This window comes from Phoxinus phoxinus (assembly GCF_949152265.1).
Source record: "Phoxinus phoxinus genome assembly, chromosome: 22".
NCBI lineage: Eukaryota > Metazoa > Chordata > Actinopteri > Cypriniformes > Leuciscidae > Phoxinus > Phoxinus phoxinus.
Genome location: NC_136897.1, coordinates 3,852,547 through 3,871,181, shown reverse-complemented (window position 1 = coordinate 3,871,181; position 18,635 = coordinate 3,852,547). Strand labels below are relative to the sequence as shown.

General features: G+C 36.9%; 2 protein-coding genes across 3 annotated transcripts in view; both read right to left on the bottom strand.

Annotated features, from left to right (window-relative positions):
- Positions 1-1,075, bottom strand: part of srpk1b (SRSF protein kinase 1b) — a 55,799-nt gene extending 54,724 nt beyond the window's left edge. Inside the window, exons 1-2 of the mRNA XM_079597702.1 lie at positions 990-1,075; positions 615-790 (exon numbers count right to left, since the gene is read on the bottom strand). Of these exons, the coding sequence (XP_079453828.1) occupies positions 615-627 (13 nt within the window). The 5' untranslated portion in view covers positions 628-790; positions 990-1,075. The remainder of the gene's footprint in view (positions 1-614; positions 791-989) is intronic.
- Positions 1,076-1,448: 373 nt separating this feature from the next.
- The window catches only part of mapk14b (mitogen-activated protein kinase 14b), a 40,383-nt gene continuing 23,196 nt past the window's right edge, over positions 1,449-18,635 (bottom strand). Inside the window, exons 5-12 of one of the 2 annotated variants that reach the window (XM_079597709.1) lie at positions 17,621-17,650; positions 15,330-15,377; positions 15,032-15,146; positions 13,186-13,257; positions 7,168-7,247; positions 5,969-6,047; positions 3,510-3,683; positions 1,449-3,409 (exon numbers count right to left, since the gene is read on the bottom strand). In XM_079597709.1, coding sequence (XP_079453835.1) covers positions 3,342-3,409; positions 3,510-3,683; positions 5,969-6,047; positions 7,168-7,247; positions 13,186-13,257; positions 15,032-15,146; positions 15,330-15,377; positions 17,621-17,650 — 666 coding nt within the window. In that variant the 3' untranslated portion in view covers positions 1,449-3,341. Of the gene's footprint in view, positions 3,410-3,509; positions 3,684-5,968; positions 6,048-7,167; positions 7,248-9,057; positions 9,138-13,185; positions 13,258-15,031; positions 15,147-15,329; positions 15,378-17,620; positions 17,651-18,635 lie in introns of both variants that reach the window. The other variant, XM_079597710.1, reaches the window with a different exon arrangement.

Here is an 18,635-nt window from a genome sequence, read left to right as displayed (position 1 = left end):
ACAGCTTGACAGTAGTCAATCATTTGGCGGTAACCACGATCAGTAAAATATTTTAATTGATTCATTTGTAAGTTTTGGCGGCTTTATCAGTTTGTGCTGTTAGCATTTTGACGACACAAACAACATCAAACCGAGAGTTTTCAATAACCACAGCACTGATTTACTTTCATTAAAATAAACATATTTACAATAAACATATATATATATTTTCAAACGAGCCAAAACAAGAGAAAGTTCAGCTAGCAGAAGCTCACACGAACGAGGCTAACTTACAATAATATAACAAAACAGCACCTAACGTTACAATCAGAAACACGCAACAGATATCCATAAATAAGCAACAAACGTCCATATATTCCTGATATTCCGTGTAATATGATCAGATGTTCATGTACGTTAAAGCTGGAGTAACGGTTAACGTTACTGTTGTTATATTAGCAGCAGCTAAACACACATGGGCTTTGTCTCTGTCAAACACACTAGCACCTCTCATAGCGCGCCTGTTCACAACACGGATGTGATTCGGGCTGTGTGCGATGTTTATTTCTATGTACATGTGTGCTGTTGATACTAAATATTTTGGAGGACAGTAATTAAGTCGTTTTGATGCTCACCTTTCCTTTCCATGCTGCACCGGCGGCTAAGAGCTCAGATTCACTCACATGTAACGGTCCGCGCATGCGCACAAAACTTGCCAAACAACAACTGGACCAAACAACAGAAGTACAGTATCACACACCCACATGTACACACGACACGAGTCGCCCGCATAGAGAAGATGCCGCAGGGTCTGGAGTCAAAAAGTCGAGTTAGGAGCTGTTGGGTAAACAAGGGACCATTTAAACCACACTATAGGCTATACATTCAGCCAACGATATAAAATATGTATTAAATCAGCAGAAAAGCTATTAGATAGATATGTTGAACAGATATAAAAACAGATATGTTGTGGTAGATGTATAAGTATTGCATAATTCAGAAAAAAGAACTTCTCAAATCAGCATCAGTGCAGTTTCCTATTGTGACAACTTGCCCCAGATCTATGCTGTTGTGCTATTGGGGCACGTTGTCACACATATGTTCAGTTAATTGTATTTTATTATATTTTTTTCTCAGGGCTAGAATAGCGAGAAAATGTTCAAAGACTTTAAACACATATTGTTTTCTGCATACATTTTACACAATACTCTCATCACCTTATTTGCCTTTGGTGTCACGAGAGGTTAAAAATGTCTTATAATTGCAATGGTTTGTGTGGTAATCTTCAATACATATTTTTATGTAACAGTGTTCCACACCTTGTACTAAGAAATTACCACTTGGTGGCAGTCTTTTCAAAGAATAGTTTGTACTGATGCAACTCTACTTTTATTCCTCTTTAAAATGTAGTATTTAAATATTGTTTTAAAATATAAACCCGTTATGCAAAAGAAATACCAAAGACTGAGTGTTGTGAAAAATAATTGCCTTTATTTCTGTATAGCAGTGGTTGTTCACAGACCACATAACTTATGGGTGACTAAAGAAAAACTGGTTAAATGTACAGAAAAGTGACACAATTCTCTCTTTTCTATGTAAAATGGTTCCATGCGACAAACTGAAATATTTTGCACCAATGATTGACACGTTTAGTGATTCTCCACTCCTCAGAAAACTGTAAAATGCGCATAAATACACACCCCTCACATATAACGATACATGCTCAACACAGAAAATATTGCTGAATAAAATGTGTAATATACAGTGAAAAAGAAAACACCTTGAAAATAATCTTAAACAACTGACACAATAAGTTAGATGCCGGCTGCGCTTGAGAAAACACATTCGTGATGAAGGTCTTCTAGTCTGGGCGTGGAATAGCAGAGTATTGGCTCAGGTTCTTTCATTTTTGCAAACATGAACTTCCAGGCTGTGTGTCTTTCCCAGGGCAAACAATAATAAACGGGAATCATTTTACTGTGGGCCATAATGCAACCGCCTCTCGCTCATAGAGTTGTTCTGTTGACATACACTTACTATTCTTAAAAACCTAATCCCCTTTTCACACCCATTTCTCTTAATTTACATAAATAATAAATGAAGAAACTACGCTCTAGTCTAGCTAGAGGATCAGCTGCCTTTTAACATGGAGTTAACTCTGGGAAAAAAGCAGGCAGATAAAAAGGATGGATCGCACAAAACCAGTCAAAAACATGTCCAAATCACATTTAACACAAAAAATATAATACATTTTATATATGTATAAAAAGGAAGCATATCTTAAAAACCTTTTGCATTTTGACATGACTTTCATGATTAAAAAAAAAAATCCATAATTCTCAATGCAGAGTCTCATTACCGCAACACAGCATTAGAGGATTTTTTTTTATGTAAATTTTTTTAATCTGTATTAAATAAAAACATTACAACAAACATTATCATGATAGACAAAATAATGTACCATTGAAATAATAAATCTAATTTTACAGCAATGATTTTGTTGCATTACGGTAATGAGACCCTGTCCTGAGGTAAAATTAATGAATCATTAATATATATTAATAATATAATTATTGGTTCTCAAAATAGCCGTTTTCTTCTTATATTGAACTTTTTTCTTCTGATTTTGGGTTTGTATATTCTAAAAGAGGATTCATGAGATTTGCCCATTTTAATGTAAAAAATCGTGAGAATTTTCGCACTGAGCACCAATATCTACATGTTTCAGAACAAGCATGTCTGCATGTGTTGATATTTCATGACTGTTCCCGTCATCTGTTGGCAGAAGAACACTGCGTCTGTTTACATTCTACACACAGCACTAAATAGTAATTACAATCTCTTTACGTGTTCGGATTCACTCTTTAGTTCGTTCACTTGCTATTTATAACGTAGGTCACAGTCTGTGATGTGTGCTTCGCTGCAAATACTAATAAAACTGTTGGTGCACATTATTTCCATGTATATACAGCTGTGCCGTTTTATTTACATATCGAAAACTTAGTATTCTGACAGTACAGAGTTTTTCTGGCCTTTATTTATTGTATAGGCTGCAAGCGGAGTTCGGAGGTAAACGTTTCACTTCCCCAGAGATGTTTAAAATGTTTAAGAGTTTAAAATGCTGATATGAATGCAGATTTGTCTCTAATTAAAAAAAAAAAAGCAGTTAATTTTACTGGGGCAAAGGGCACAAAACATTACATTCTCTGTGTCCTTTTGGAAAGTTTGCATGTTTTTGTCCCTGTTATTTTGACCGAGCGTGTATGAAGGCATGGATAAGAACACGGGGAAGCCAGCACTTGATGACGGCAGGCACTTGAATGTCATTTTCCTGTACGCTTGAAGGTCCTTCGTGATTCTCCTCACGACTCCATCTCGTCTCCGTCGAATATCGGAGGCTCGAAGCTCACCACCGCCTCGTACGTGAGCCCTGTGGGCAAAGACACGCACTGTTGAAAGCACTAGCAACAAGAGTAAGCGCTACATCACGGAGAGGTCATTCACTAAAATGTCCTAATGCGCAGGCTTACGTTTCCACTCTGCGATCTCCAGATCGCGACTCTCGAAGCTCTGGTCGTACGGGTCTGCCTCGGGCTCGTCGTCTGGGTCGTGATACTGGGAGAAGTACGGGTGCGCGAGAGAATCTGACGCAGTGATCCGTTTATCCGTGTCCAGAACCAGCATCTTCTCCAGCAGGTCCACAGCTGAAACAAGCAGCATTTATCATCACAGAAGCGTTTATGATTGCACAACTTAAAAGGAACACTCCACTTTTTTAAAAAATAGGCTCATTTTCAAGTCCCCAAGAGTTAAACTGTTGAGTTTTACCGTTTTCTAATCCATTCTGCCGATCTCCGGGTCTGGCGGCAGCACTTTTAGCATAGCTTAGCATAGATCATTGAATCTGATTAGACCGTTAGCATCTCTAACGATTTTCTAGGCCAATGTGACTAGGAACTATACTCTCATTCCTGCGTAATAATCAAGGAACTGATGCCGTACCAGCAGCGCAATGATATTACAAACTTAGTGCCGGTGTTGTGCCGAATTTCGACCCCCTGCCAAATTATTACCCCCCTCGTTGAAGTCAGTACCTGATTGCCTAATCCTAACCCCACCCCTAATCCTAACCCCTCCCCCACAACTTATCCTAAACCTACCAATGCTGGGTGGGGTAATAATTTGGCGGGGGTCGAAATTCGGCACAACACCGGTCAATGTTGGAAGTTACCGAGCTGGGGACTATTTTCAGGCGCTGCGTAAAATATCATTGCGCTGCTGGTACGGCAGCAGTTCCTTGATTATTACGCAGGAATGAGAGAATAGTTCCTAGTCATATTGGCCTAGAAAACTTTTCATTTTCTGTCAGTCTTCGTACACGATGTAACTACAGAAGAGTCAAGTTTTAAATAGGAAAAATATTGAAACTCTTTGGTCATTTTTTTTTAGAGAGATGCTAACGGTCTAATCAGATTCAATGATCTATGCTAAGCTATGCTAAAAGTGCTACCTCCAGACCCGGAGATCGGCTGAATGGATTAGAAAACGGTAAAACTCAACAGTTTAACTCTAGGGGAGTTGGACAATGAGCCTATTTCCAAAAAAAGTGGATGTTCCTTTAATATTGCTTCCATTAGAATCAATGTGGTCATTTAAGAATAATCTTTACAAATGTTATATGTGTGAATTGTGGGAGTTTGTTTGATGTATATTTAGGTCAATTCTAAATGCATCATCAAAAGCATATTAAGATACGTTCATACCTAGAATGAGAACTAGAAAGATGAATATAACGATAACTATATTATCATTCACACCAACGCATCTGCTGCTTTAAAGGTAGGGTAGGTCAGAATTGTCTAAAAAAACTTTTATTCAAATTTGTTCAAAAACTGTCTTTATATACCAATACATAATTAAAATGCAAGTACTCTGAAATACAGAGTATAAAAAACTGAGTGACTCTAGTGTATTTAATCTTCAATAAACACAGCTCATTAATTCCATTCACTCCCACCCAAAAACGGCTGCGCGACTGCGCGCACGTGGGCAGAGCCAGTAATAGCAGCGGTAGTCATGACGACGGAGAGTGACAGTCGCGCAAGCCAATCACTTGTTTCGTCCCGAATGGAATTAATGAGCTGTTTTTTGAAGATTAAATACACTATAGTCACTCAATTTTTATACTCTCTTTTTCAAAGTACTTGCATTTTAATTATGTATTGGTATATAAAGACAGTTTTTAAGCCAATTTGAAAAAAAGTTCTTTAGACAATTCTTACCTACACAACCTTTAAATGCTCAAGCTCTTTAAAGCAGGATGGATTCTGATTGGCTGTCAATGTTTTTATCGTTCTTCAGCTGGAAAAAAAAAAATCTGAAAGGGATTCCAGCTAAATATGATCATGCATAAAATACTGGGTGAGACATTGTGTAATTATAAAGTTTTTAAAATACATTTTTTGGTTACACTTTATTTTAAGGTGCCCGTGTAACAGTGTAATTATACATTTAAGTACTGAGTAATATTAATTAGCTACAAGTACTTACTATAGGGTTAGGATTAGCGTTTAGGATGCATGTAATTATGCACATTTTATATTTGTGAGTACAAATGAACAGCATTATTTGAAATAGAAACCTATCGTATCATTATAAATGTCTTAATGGTCACATTTGATTAATTTAATGCATCCTTGCTGAATAAAACTATTAGTTATAAAGTAGTGCATATTATTCAGAATACATTGACTTTATTTTTTATATTTCTAATAGTTACAAATTGGGTGGTCAGTAGGATTAAATAAATGTGATTGAGGACTTTTGAATGAAAATAATGGTAATGACTCTATAAATATGTTAATTACTCTTAACTTCACACATTAACTTCGACTGCCATGAAAACACATTTCTCGTGTCATGTGGGCCGCTTGTGAAAGACGTCTGGTTTCATCGGGCCATAGGTTGAATAGGAAGACAGAATTGTTACCTAACGGATTTGCACCAATAAACACATCTTCAAAGTTCCTTTTGGGCATGTTAGGAAGAGAATTGATGTAGTTCCTTGCCTGTTGATTAAACAAATAACATTAAAGGGTTACACAATTATTAAGGAGTCAAAATAAGGACAAAATTGAGGGCAAAGTAAAGCAAACAAACATGGCGGAGAAAAAAGCACTCGGAAACAAGTTAGCATTTTAACTAGTCCAGTCCCGAAGTCAATGAGTTTTTGGTCAATAAATGCCTGAAATAAGGTCTGTGGTAAACACAAGATCAAGATATGTTCATGTTTTATTCTACAACATAAAACACATCACTAAAACCCTGCTTGTGATTTTTTTTGAAAGCTAACTTGGGACTACAAAGTAGAGTAAAAGTTTCTCCACTTTTTAAACTTTTATAACTTGAACTTTCAGGGAAAATAAAGAGTGGTCGGAAGCTTAGTGATGGTGCCGTTGAAGTCATGTGACTGTGGTGTAGTTGCATTCAAGATGTGTTCATTTGTTCAAACATGTAAGAATTATGAACGTTTGTTGGTCAGAGCTTATTTTCTGCAAAAATCCAATTGGAAAAAAATGGTGATGCAAAATTTACGGGATGGCCTACAAAAATACATAATCCCTGCAGCGCTCTATTGAGATTAGGAGTTATCCTAATATACAGTTCCTCAAAAATATTTGCACACTAAAAATACATACATGCCATTGATATTTTATATCTAACGCAATGACAGTCAGATATTGTTAAAGTGTGTCCAAATATTTTCTGTTATTCACAAACATAATATTTCCGCTGAAATCTCGATCAGGACTGGTGTTTTCCAGTGGACCTCAGACAATACAGACCAGCGCTACTGCATGTTAAACAAACACTGCGTCTATTGTTTACTACATAGAACATTCGACATTGTATGTTAGAGCTTAAGCAGTCTAAAACTCACTGCATGCCTGTGGCGGCATTCGCCTTAACGCTCAGTGCTGTGGGCACAAATTAGGTATATACTAAAGGTCAGGTATAAACGAAAAGAAAGGGGGGGGTGGAGGTTGGGAGTGGTTTGGAAAATTAAAAATGACCCCGGGCAAACAGAAAAGAGTCACATGGGGGAAACTGAGCCACTCGTTCCAGAGCAGCCGGGTCTGGAGGATTCTCTGCTACTTTCTCCGGTTCGGAGAGGGTCCGTGCGCTCACCTCGTGGCTCGGCATCCGGCTTATTAGAGAGGCCGGCGGGGTTCCCGTCAGTCGCAATATCTGCTGAAGCTGGTTTATATCTTGGGGGACCCAGGTCAAGGGGTGTACAGTTAAAATACACTCACACATATGAGTGGACAGACAGGAGAACAATGCAGCTGCTGCTATCTTTGGTTGCTTTACGGTGCGGCTTAATGCTGAGATCATTTAAGAAGGGAAAAACTGGAGATACATTTACTTGAAAAGCAAAATGACAACTAAAATCAAACATTTTATTAAATATTGTAGTATGTTATTGCATTTATTATAAATTATTTATATTATGTGTACATATTTTAGTAAAATGCATGTGCCTCATAATCATTCATGAAAATAACGTTGACTATCATGTTTATTGGTGCAAGGGCGGGGCAACCACATGAGATCCACCAATAGCAAACCACAACCATCCAATCAATTCGACAAAATCAAGCCACGTCCTATTTGTTCTTATTCCAGAAGCCGTTTTACTGGGATGTATGTCACAGTAGGGGAGAAAATACGATCGCAAATGTGTCAAAATGTGCTTAAAACGAACAGGGTCAGAAAAATAAAACTTAATTTATTTATTAAAATTATTATTTTTTGACCCATTGGCAGATGTTTTCTTGTTTTAAAGGCCCACTGAAGAGCCTTGAAACATGCAGCGTTATTTAATGCGTTGACGTAATTTCCACTGAAGACAGGGCGGGACATAAGGAGAAGCTCCTCCCCTTTTTAAAAATAGCCAATAGCGTTTCGTTTATATCACAGCTCGTCCGGAGCCGTTGAACTCGGTAAAGCCACATTTGAAAGCTTATGACAGACACAGTCTAATAGATTCCTCTTTAAGATTTAATAAAGTGAACAGAATCATGCTGAGGATGTGTAGTTTGAAAAGTTTCATGGCGCCGGTGTTCTACTCGTCAGTGAGGGTTATAATGCCGAGTCGGTCTACACGTTTTTCCTGCTCCTCTCCATATTGCTTTAAAATACAGCATTCTGTGTAGAATTCAAATGGGTCCTAAAAGGTCATGATCCGCCCTGTGCTATCCTGTCTCTGGACCGGAGCTGCGGCGGTTCGCGCGACAATGGATAACATATTTACACGGTCTGAATCATTCCCTATCTCCTATATAGTGCATTATGTGCCATTCACCATGTAGAAAATAGTAAATGTGTGAACAAATGACTGATATCAGCCGCAGCTTCAGCGTCTATTTATACTGTAGGACTTCAGATTCTAGAGAGCATTTGATTGGACAGAAGGGCAGAGTGATGTCATCAAAATCGTTGATCCATATTGGCGGAAGTGAGCGACTGTACATTTTTGAATGCTTATATCTCCTAAATGCAAATTTTGTCTGTTTCTGAGCACATTAGCTTATCGAACTTTTAAGGCTAACATATTCATACTAAAACCCCAAAAACAGTTTTTCAGAAAACAATACCTAATATCTTATGTCATTTTGCTTTTCAAGTAAATGTATCATGATTTTAAAGAATGTTTAGACATCTGTACTGGAAAACAAGAGAAAAAACTGAGTAAGATTTTCTTGCAGTGCATGCACCCCATGTTAATCCATCCAGGGTTAAGAAAGACACAGGAAGCACAACAGGAAGTGCAGGACGCAGGAGAGCGAGAATTAAGAAAGCCATTCGTACACATTCGTTAATCATGGGTTGATTTTGCAAATTCATCTGCCAGCTGTCTGACTACTACTGACTATTTTAAGGTGATTGCATAACTAGTAGTTTCAAGCCAGTGAAAAAGAAAGGGAAAAAATGATGCGACATGCATGAAGTGTGATCGGGGTGAGTGAAGAAAGCAGAACAGATCGAGTCAAACTCAGGCAGAACAGAAACACTCACAGGCTCCGAAGAGACTTTCATCAAGAACTCTGGCCCTGGGGTTCCGACGAGCATCATGATAAGCTTCAACTGATCAATATCTTTAAGAGCAAAATAAAGGAAAATGCAGGGAATGGGGTGACTATGAAAGCAGGGACTGGGGAGGTGATAACAAAAGGATTCTTTAAACTAAAGAATAAAAACGGCACAGGAAAATGGGATAAAGCTAGAAATAAAAACTGAGCCATGATTGGTTCAAAGCCAACATGCATTCTGCAATAGTTATGTATGGAGCTTACAAGACTTCTCAGATTCTTCAACTGCTTCATTGAGCAAGTTAGCATAGCAGAACTAAGCTAGCACACTTACCTGACTGAATTACAGTGTTGGGGTAACGCATTACAAGCAATGCCAGTTACGTAATCAGATTACTTTTTCAAGTAACTAGTAAAGCAATGCATTACTTTTAAATTTAAAACAAAATATCGGAGTTCGTTTTTCAAACAAGTAACTGTGTTTTCCACTTTACTGGCTCACGCCTCTCCTGTCGCCATGATCAGAGAGAAATCGTGAGTAAGCGCAGAGTGTGTGTGTGTGTGAACATGATGGTTAGTGTAGTTCTAGACTAAATGTGAACATACATTTACTCATCCCACTAGCACAAAAACAGATTCAGTATTTCTCAATTAATAAAAACAGTGAAATGTAAATTCAGAATATTACACAAACCTGCAATAATTAATAACCCAAATATGCTTTATGTATTTAATCTCACTTTATTAACCATTGCTGCTGATGATCCAATTCGACCATACAAATAACCAAAAATTACTTTAGTCATTTAGTTTTTTTTACTGCTAAAGAAAGTGTTGAATTTTTATTCCGTGTCGTATTCTCCAGCGATCCGAAAGATTTGAGCGGCGCCCTCTAATGTACAGATGTGAATTTGCATTTCCTTCAGCCTGAAGCTTATTCATTTCACTTTTGGTGTGAAAGGGACTTTACATTTACTAAAAACAGAACTTTTTGTTATTAAAAAACAAACAGGCAAGCCCAGAAAAAGTAATGCAACAGTAACAATGCATAATATTCCATAAAATGTAACACAATTAGTTACTTTTTAGGGAGTAACGGAATATTGTAACGCATTCCTTTTAATAGTAACTTTCCCCAACACTGCTGAATTACACTTGCAAGCAGCAGCACACAAAATGTGAGTTAATGCAACAGCATGACAGGCTTTATGCTTTGTGATGGGATGCAATGACCTTGAATGTACAATAAAATCAAAGCAGTCTAAAGCGCCATTAAGGAGATTTGCGGACCGCGGTACACGACCGTACGCATGATGACACAGCCTGCGTTTACATGCACATCATTTCCTAATTAAGCTCCATATTCGAATTAACAGTGGTGGACAGTAGCAAAGTATTTTTACTTTGTTACAGTACTAAAGTACATTTTTCAAGTATGTGTACTTTTTGTATTTTTATTTTGGGAAACTTTTACCTCACTATATTCCAAAGCATAATAATGTACTTTTTTATGAAAAACATGTCGTTCCTCCTCATTTTGAACTGAAGAAGTCCTCACCCGCTCAAGAGACGCGGTAGTGAAGTCCGTAAACGAACTGATTATTTTTACTGAGTCAGTACGCAAATCACACTGAACGATTGTCAACAACTCACTGATTCAAATGATTCAGTCAGAGTGAGTCTTCAGTTAACGATTCACTGAATGACTCACAATGAGCCGGGAGATCCTCAGAGCTAGAGTCAACTGATGGCGTGAAAAGTTATTAATGCCGATTAAATTTAAAACAATTTTTTTTGGTAAATGAACATTATATTTAGTATATTTGACTGTTTGTTAAATAAATCTGCTGTAAAAAGTTAAGCTATTTAAGGCCATTGCATAAAATGCTTGAGTGTGTGGACATGTCCACATTTGTGTATTACCGGTTAGGGTTTTAGGTAAAAACAAAACATTTATATTGCATGTTATTTGTCAACATATATTTACACACATTTTGTTATATTCACACCTGAATTATCAGTAATTATCAGCAGTTAGGCGAGTGTATGACAAGTTTTGGTAATAAAATAAAATGTTCTGTCTGTTCTTCCATCTGAGGGGCCGTTCATACAACATGTTTTTGCATTTCCCCGAGCTGCTTTTCTATGCAAACTTTCACTAGCGTTCACGTCTTTTGCAGAATCACACGGTGCACTAAAAACAAGGTAGTTCAACTTCATAAATACACGTTCTGTGTGAATGGCCCCAATACGTTTTTTTAATTTGAGTAATTCTAAGTAACTACATATTATGATTAGCCCTATTATATATATGTGTGATATATAACAGTTGGTTATGGTGGACTTTTCAAATAAAGTTTTCATGACCCAAAATTTTGATTAATACAGGCATTTGCCAGCTGCCCAATTCAGATTTCTAGAAACCAGTCTTATTTTTGTTATGGTTAATGGGTTCAAATCTGAATGTTCTTACATTATCAAAACATGGTCGCTTACATTGGAATATGACCAAATTCTGATTAATATAAAAATATTCTTATGCATGTAAAACGCAGTTACTGAAAGCGTGCAAATATGTTCAACAATTGAATGTGACAAACATGTGTGAGCTTCAGTAAAGTGGGCTAGTTCTACACTGTTCCAGATCCACAAGGACTTCTATTCAAATCTGGCACAGGTGGATGTTACTGAACAGCACAAACAATCATCAAAAGGAAAGTGAAAAGTTGAGGAAGAAAAAGAGGTATCATTGTTCGAAGACTAAAAAGTGTTTGCAAGAAGATGAAGATGATGATCGGCGCGGTTCATTAATGCGGTCCTGTTAGAAACAAGCACTAATGCAGCGAGTCAACATGCAGCTCATACACCCAAGCTTGAAAATCTGTTTTTTTCTGTGTGGATTTAAAGTAGTTGTGTGGCAAAAAATGTAAAGTTCACCTCTGTGACCTTCTTTCGTGCAAAACAAAAGGAGATATTTTGTGAGAATGCAGCATTTTCTAACAATGAAAGTAAATGGGGCTTTAACTACATAAACTACTCTAAAAACTGTACACTGAATTCTGAAATGTTCTGTAATGTTGTTTTCCTTTTCATGTGTGCTTTGGTGTGCATACATGTATGAATTATATGGATTCTTTATGTCATTTGGGTATTATGTGTACTTAGAGTGTCTTTTTTTGTAAAGACACCTAAATTTACCTTGAGAAAAAGCTTGCAGAAAATAGCTTAGTGAGAATCGTCCTTCGATCAGATTTTTGGATTAGCAAATGATGACAAAATAAACACGTTAACCAAGACAAATCATGTATACTTCATTTCACGATTAAGCATACATATGCATGCACAAAAGGGTGTGATTAATCACGATAAAAAATGTTAATCTATTGACAGCCCTAATAAATACTTTTATTATTTAAATTAATTAGAATGTCCCGGGGTGAGTAAACGAATGATAATTGTATTCCTGCCCAAACTATTTCTGTTGTAGGATTGTAGCAACACACTGTACATTTGTGAAAGTCACCTGACACTCAAACACACACAAATTGAGTGTTAACTAATATTAATTAATGCTATTTTACACATCTAAACCCGAGTTATATTATTATGCACAGACAAAAAGACAAACGCACACAGAAAGCAGATTTATCTGGCAACTAAATAACTACTTCTTTATCCTAATCTATTCTTTCGCAGACTTCCTTGAAATGCAGATCACACTTCCTTTCTTCAAAGGCCAAGACCCCATTTAATGTGGGAGTGTGTGTGAGTGTGTTGTATTTTGCACTGGCGGTTTGATTCGACGACCTCGTGAAGTAGAACAGAAGTAGCAACGCATTAAGATTCCTCACGCTGTGCTAGGATCTTTGTCCTTTAAGACTGAGCAAAGTTCATGTTTTTTGTCAACAGGACCGTCAGGCAGTGACTCACTGGGAGACAGCAGGCCTGATTCATTCCCCTCAGGATCACTGCCTCGCTCTATGAATTAGGACCGGCTGACACGCGTAGCTGCCTTTTTCACACTTACAGACAGGGAGGGGGGGCTTAAAAATGCCACATCGCTAAAGGGGTATTTCCAGGAAGAGAGGTTTTGTGCATGATAGGGAAAGGATACGATCAGTGCCGGGAAACAGGGTCCGTCCAGTGAGGAGCTCAGCCATTATGCAGCCCACCGACCAGATGTCCACTGCAACACAAAACAAAAACCCTGTTCTCATTCGTGGAAACAAAATACATTCTGTTAAAGGAACACGCAGACTTTTTGTGACTTCAGCTTATTCACTGTATCCCCCAGAGTTAGATAAGTCCATACATACCCTTCTCATCTCTGTGCGTGCCGTAACTCTGTCTGACGCACCCACCGCTAGCCTAGCTTAGCACAAAGACTGGAGGTAAATGGCTCCAGCTAGCATACTGCTCCCAATAAGTGACAAAATAACACCAACATTTTCCTATTTACATGTTGTGATTTGTATAGTCACAGCGTGTACAAATAACAAGATCACATGAGTCATCTTCTAACCATATACATACTGGGAACTATATTCTGCAGTCTTTGTGCTAAGCTAGGCTAGCGGTGATAGATAGAGGATCTATAGGTCAGATAGAGGATACGGGGAATAAGCTAAAGTCCCAAAAAGTCGGCGTGTTCCTTTAATGACAACGTATTACTAACTTTCTTAATAAATGTGTGTTAGAAATCAGGAATGGTGAGAGAACATTGTGCTTGGTACGTTTTTTTATCTTCAAACCAAACTTGGGGGTTCCAGCCAACAAAGTTTAAATCCCGCCTGGCTAGTGCGCTTCCCATAATGTTTACGCATTAGGTCAGTAGGCGGAGAGTAGATGGTGTTTTGTGGCTGTTCGAACACATGAGCGTTTACACTATGAAAGCAATCCTGTCTAATGCGTTTGACTACCTCTGAAAGTGGTCGAAAGTGGAAAAGCTCAAATCCTTTTAAACCCCGTTTACACCAGTATTTAGTGCCGTCCACTTGTAATCCGATCGACCAAAACAGGATAAACACGGCCTAAAATTCCTCAGTGCACGTTATTCTAATGAAAAACATTGTGGTGAGAAAGCTGCAATGCGCATTAATTTTCAACAATTAATAATACTATTCATTATTAATACTTTCAATATAATTACTAAAAATTTTAACTTTTTAACTATTATAGTATTTATTATTACAATATATTTTTAATTCATTTTAGTTTAAGTTTTAATTTTATTATGTGCTTTTTTTTCTTGCTTTTTTTTTATACAGCTTTAATTTTTTATTTCAGTTTTTTTTAAAGCAACATTTCTAATATTTCGCAAAGTCATCACAAAGATTTTTAGGTTTAAGTTTTTCTATCCAATATATTTATATTTAATTTCATTTCAATTACTAAAAAAACGATTGTAATAGTTTTAGTTTACAATAGCAACAATGGAGGTGAGGAGTTCATTATTTTCATACGGTTACCTCAAATGTTATTTTAGGAAATATTTTAGGTTTTCATCCCAAACAAAACAATTAACCCAAACGTAAACTTTTAACTTGTCAGAAAGGAGGAAACCAGGTGATATGCACCTGTAATACGATCAACAAACATGGAAATACTTCACAAACGTAATAAATCTGTTTTTAACCAAAAAGAATTTAATCAATGAACACAAATCGAAACAACAAAAACTAAAATACCATGGGATAAAATATAAGCATTTTTGCTAATTAAGACTGTGTGGGAGGGGAAAAATGATATTAACCAATAACATTACCCACTTATGATATCAAATCCCATTCCATCACCATTATTTCCAGCTGAATATTCAGTTTCAGCCAGAAATAATATACAATATGAAAGTTAAATGACTTGTGAATGTCGTTTCATGTTGTCTTCAGTTACAAAATCTAATGAATTAATCAAAGACAAAAGCTATCCATACACAAGAGAGGATTCTGGGTAATCCTGACCTGTCATGTTGTAGTGCATCCAATTGAGCATGATCTCTGGTGCACGGTACCATCGGGTGGCAACGTATCCCGTCATCTCATCGTCAGTCAGCCGGGCCAGACCAAAGTCCAAAATCTGAGCACGGATATCAGAAGAAGCATTAGTCATAAACTAGACCGCTCATATTACCCTGTGGGCCTCAGTGTTTGCCTGACTATAAACCCACTGTTGGTCAACAGAGGGTAATAATAACAGATGTGACAGTGGAAAAAGCATCAGATGATGAAGAAGATCTTGGCAAACAGAGCACGCTCTCACCTTCAGTTCACAGTCTTCATTTACAGCCAAGTTACCGGGTTTAAGATCCTGTACGATAGAAAGAGGTGAGCAAATAGATTGAATAAGTGAGAATCACTTTGAATTTGCATCATGTTTTACTACGCTTTCATGCACTAATAAACATCATCCTGGCAGCTAAAATCAGGCCACGACAGTAAAAAAAACTAGCATTATAAACCATAAAGGTGTTTACACAAGCAGTGGTGCAGATGAAGCCCTAAAACCACATCTGTGTAGCTCAGCAAACCTGCAATAAAACTACCGCTCCGCACTAATGAGGAAAAACTCATATCCGTACAGACAGAAATACGTTTGAATCCAATCAGTTTCAAATTCTCACTGCCTTTCCTTCCTTAATACACGTCTGGTGATTCAGCCAGTAACTTAATCAATTCATTTCTGAATTGTATTTCTAAAGTAGGAGCAAATATTTCATTAAATATGAAAGATCTAATAAAATAATAATCTGTGTGTGTGTGTATATATTTATAATGCATTTAGCGCACTTGCCCCGCCTCAGACCTATGTACATTTCATAAAGTTGATGGTGACAAACATCAAGCAGAGCAACAACTCACTTCGTGATGAAGCCTATAGAATACAGTAAGAATGGCCCAAAACTTGTCTAATGTCTAATATTTACTATATCATGATGTAAAAGTCTGGGGGCCCTATCTTGCACCCAGCGCAAATTACTTTGTACGCCGACACATGTATCATAACTATTTTGCACCCGACACACAGCGGACTTTTCCCTCCACAGACGCACGTCTGTAAGTTAGGGAATGAACTTGCGCGGTTCAGCGGAAAGAGGAGGCGTGATCCGGCGCAAACGTTCCCTGCTGCTATTCTGCAGATTCAGAAAACAACTCCGCCACTGACCAGGAGAAACCTCGTCTAGAGTCAGTGTGTTATCCAGATGCTATTTTAAGGGCGCATGCTTGGCCATAATGTAGCGTGTGCACAACACACACACACTTTGCTTCTCTCATCTACACAGCAGCAGTTCATATTTGTGCAAACCATACATTATTACAAGGAAAGATATTACCACATGAGGGAAATCACTGTGGTGTCCATGAAGATGTGAAAAATTGGCGGAAATCTAGCACATTTACCCAAACTATTCAGGCTAATTGTAGTAATGACGACGGATCAAACCTGTTTGATCAATAGTGGCGAGACACATCGGTATATAAGGACATCTGACAAAGTGGGTTATCCGTCAAGAACCAGGAAACTAAAGTCTGAAGACTGTGAAATCACCGTTACCATCATGTAAGTTGCGTGCGCCGGCAAACCCGCCGTTATAATAGCGATCCGCCATGGAACAAGCGCGCCGGCTCTTAAAGGGAATGTGAGAGGACGCTCTGATTGGTTTATTGCACGTTACGCCCAAACCACACCTATGAATAATGAAGCGACTTCAGACCAACACATTTTAGATTTGCGATCCACCCACAAAGTTACTTGCGTTTCGTGTTTGATACTTGTGTTTCAGAACGCTAAAATAGGGCCCTAAAAGTTTATATGAAATCTAAAAGTTTATGTGCAATAAATTCTTTGTTGAATCAAATAAAATATGTTTTCTAAAGCTACTTTTTGTAATGTCTATTTGATGCTTTTCTCATTTAACACAATAATGACTTTAAATTATATTTTTGGGGTAATTTTTCTCAACGTCCACGTCGTGTAATGAATTAAATAAAAACATTTAATCGTTTGACAGCGCTAATATACAGTATATACACACACATACACGCATTCCCGTTTAAAGGTTAAGGGTCAGTAAAATACTTTAAAGTTTACAGTCTCTTCTGCTCACCAAGGCTGCATTTATTTGATCAAAAATACAGTAAAAACAGTAATATTGTGAAATATTATTACAATTTGTAAACAAAAACAGTTTTCTAACTGAATATATTTTAAAATGTCATTTATTTCTCTGATCAAAACTAAATTTCCAGCATCATTACTCCAGTCTTCAATGTCACATGATCCTTCAGAAATCATTCTAATATGCTGATTTGATGCTCAAGAAATATTTACTATTATTATCAAAGTTGAAAATATTGTGCAAAATTTCAGGATCCTATGATGAATAAAAAGTTAACAGAAAGAACAGCATCAATTTGTAGCATTATGAATGTATTTACTGTATAAAAGTTCATTTCTTTCACAAACTTGTATATATATTATGTTATATATACATACACACACTCCAATGAATATTTAAATGTAGTTATGTACATAAGGTGTGGTCTACTCACTCTGTGGATGATGTCCGCTGAGTGAATGTACTGTGTGGAGAAAAGACAGATGAACTCACTTTAACTAAATACAGAGATCAATCAGAAGCCATTGTTAAACGTCTGACACATCAACACATTATACAAGAACAGTCCTTCATACTTCTTCATAATACGTAAGTATTATAAACCTCACACAGTTATATTTTCAAATAAAAGTATCGGATGGACGCTGGTCTGGATGCGAGTTTGCAGTCGATTGTAAGAAAGGAGAGGGATTTAATCTGGAAAAAAAAAGATTTGAGAAGTCCAGCAAACGTCACCAGAGGGAAGTCGTTTCAATAAAGGATTAAGTTGTGACATTTTGACTAAGAAACAAGGTCAAAAGAAACAAAAAAAGAAACGCATACATAGATGAATTGTTCACGACGAGATCAATAAACATGCATTTAAAAAATAGATTTCCTGCTAGCTTTAATATTGATGAACTCTATTTGTGGTGTTAGTACTTTCTGTTGACTGACCACAGAAATCTCAGTTCGTACAAAGTAAAACTGACCAGCTGTCAGCTTCTGCAAGTGCATTACAGTAAACACTTTTTATGTTCTTTTAGATAAACTGAGGGATTAGTCAAAATCATATGATGAGCAAAATCTAATATTACAATATGAGTGATATACACAGTACAGGTACTTTTGCTGAAAACTGAACCCCTAAATGTAATCAAGTAATAATAATGTCTACTTTTAATAATATAGCACCTTTTATTTAAATTTATTAACCAAATTTATTTCATTTAGCGCCTAAATGTGATTCATTAAAAAAAAAAAAAAAATTAAGTCTGGCATCAGTACAAAAAATAACACTAATCAAAGTCAAAAGCAAGATTTAGAACAGAAATAGATTATAAGACAAATATATAGGATATATAGACAAATGTGCTTGCAATTCATGTGAACTGTAAATAATGTGTTAATACTGAATAATAAGAATATTGTGTGAAGTTGCAATGTTTGGTAACTGTAAACAGCAAATC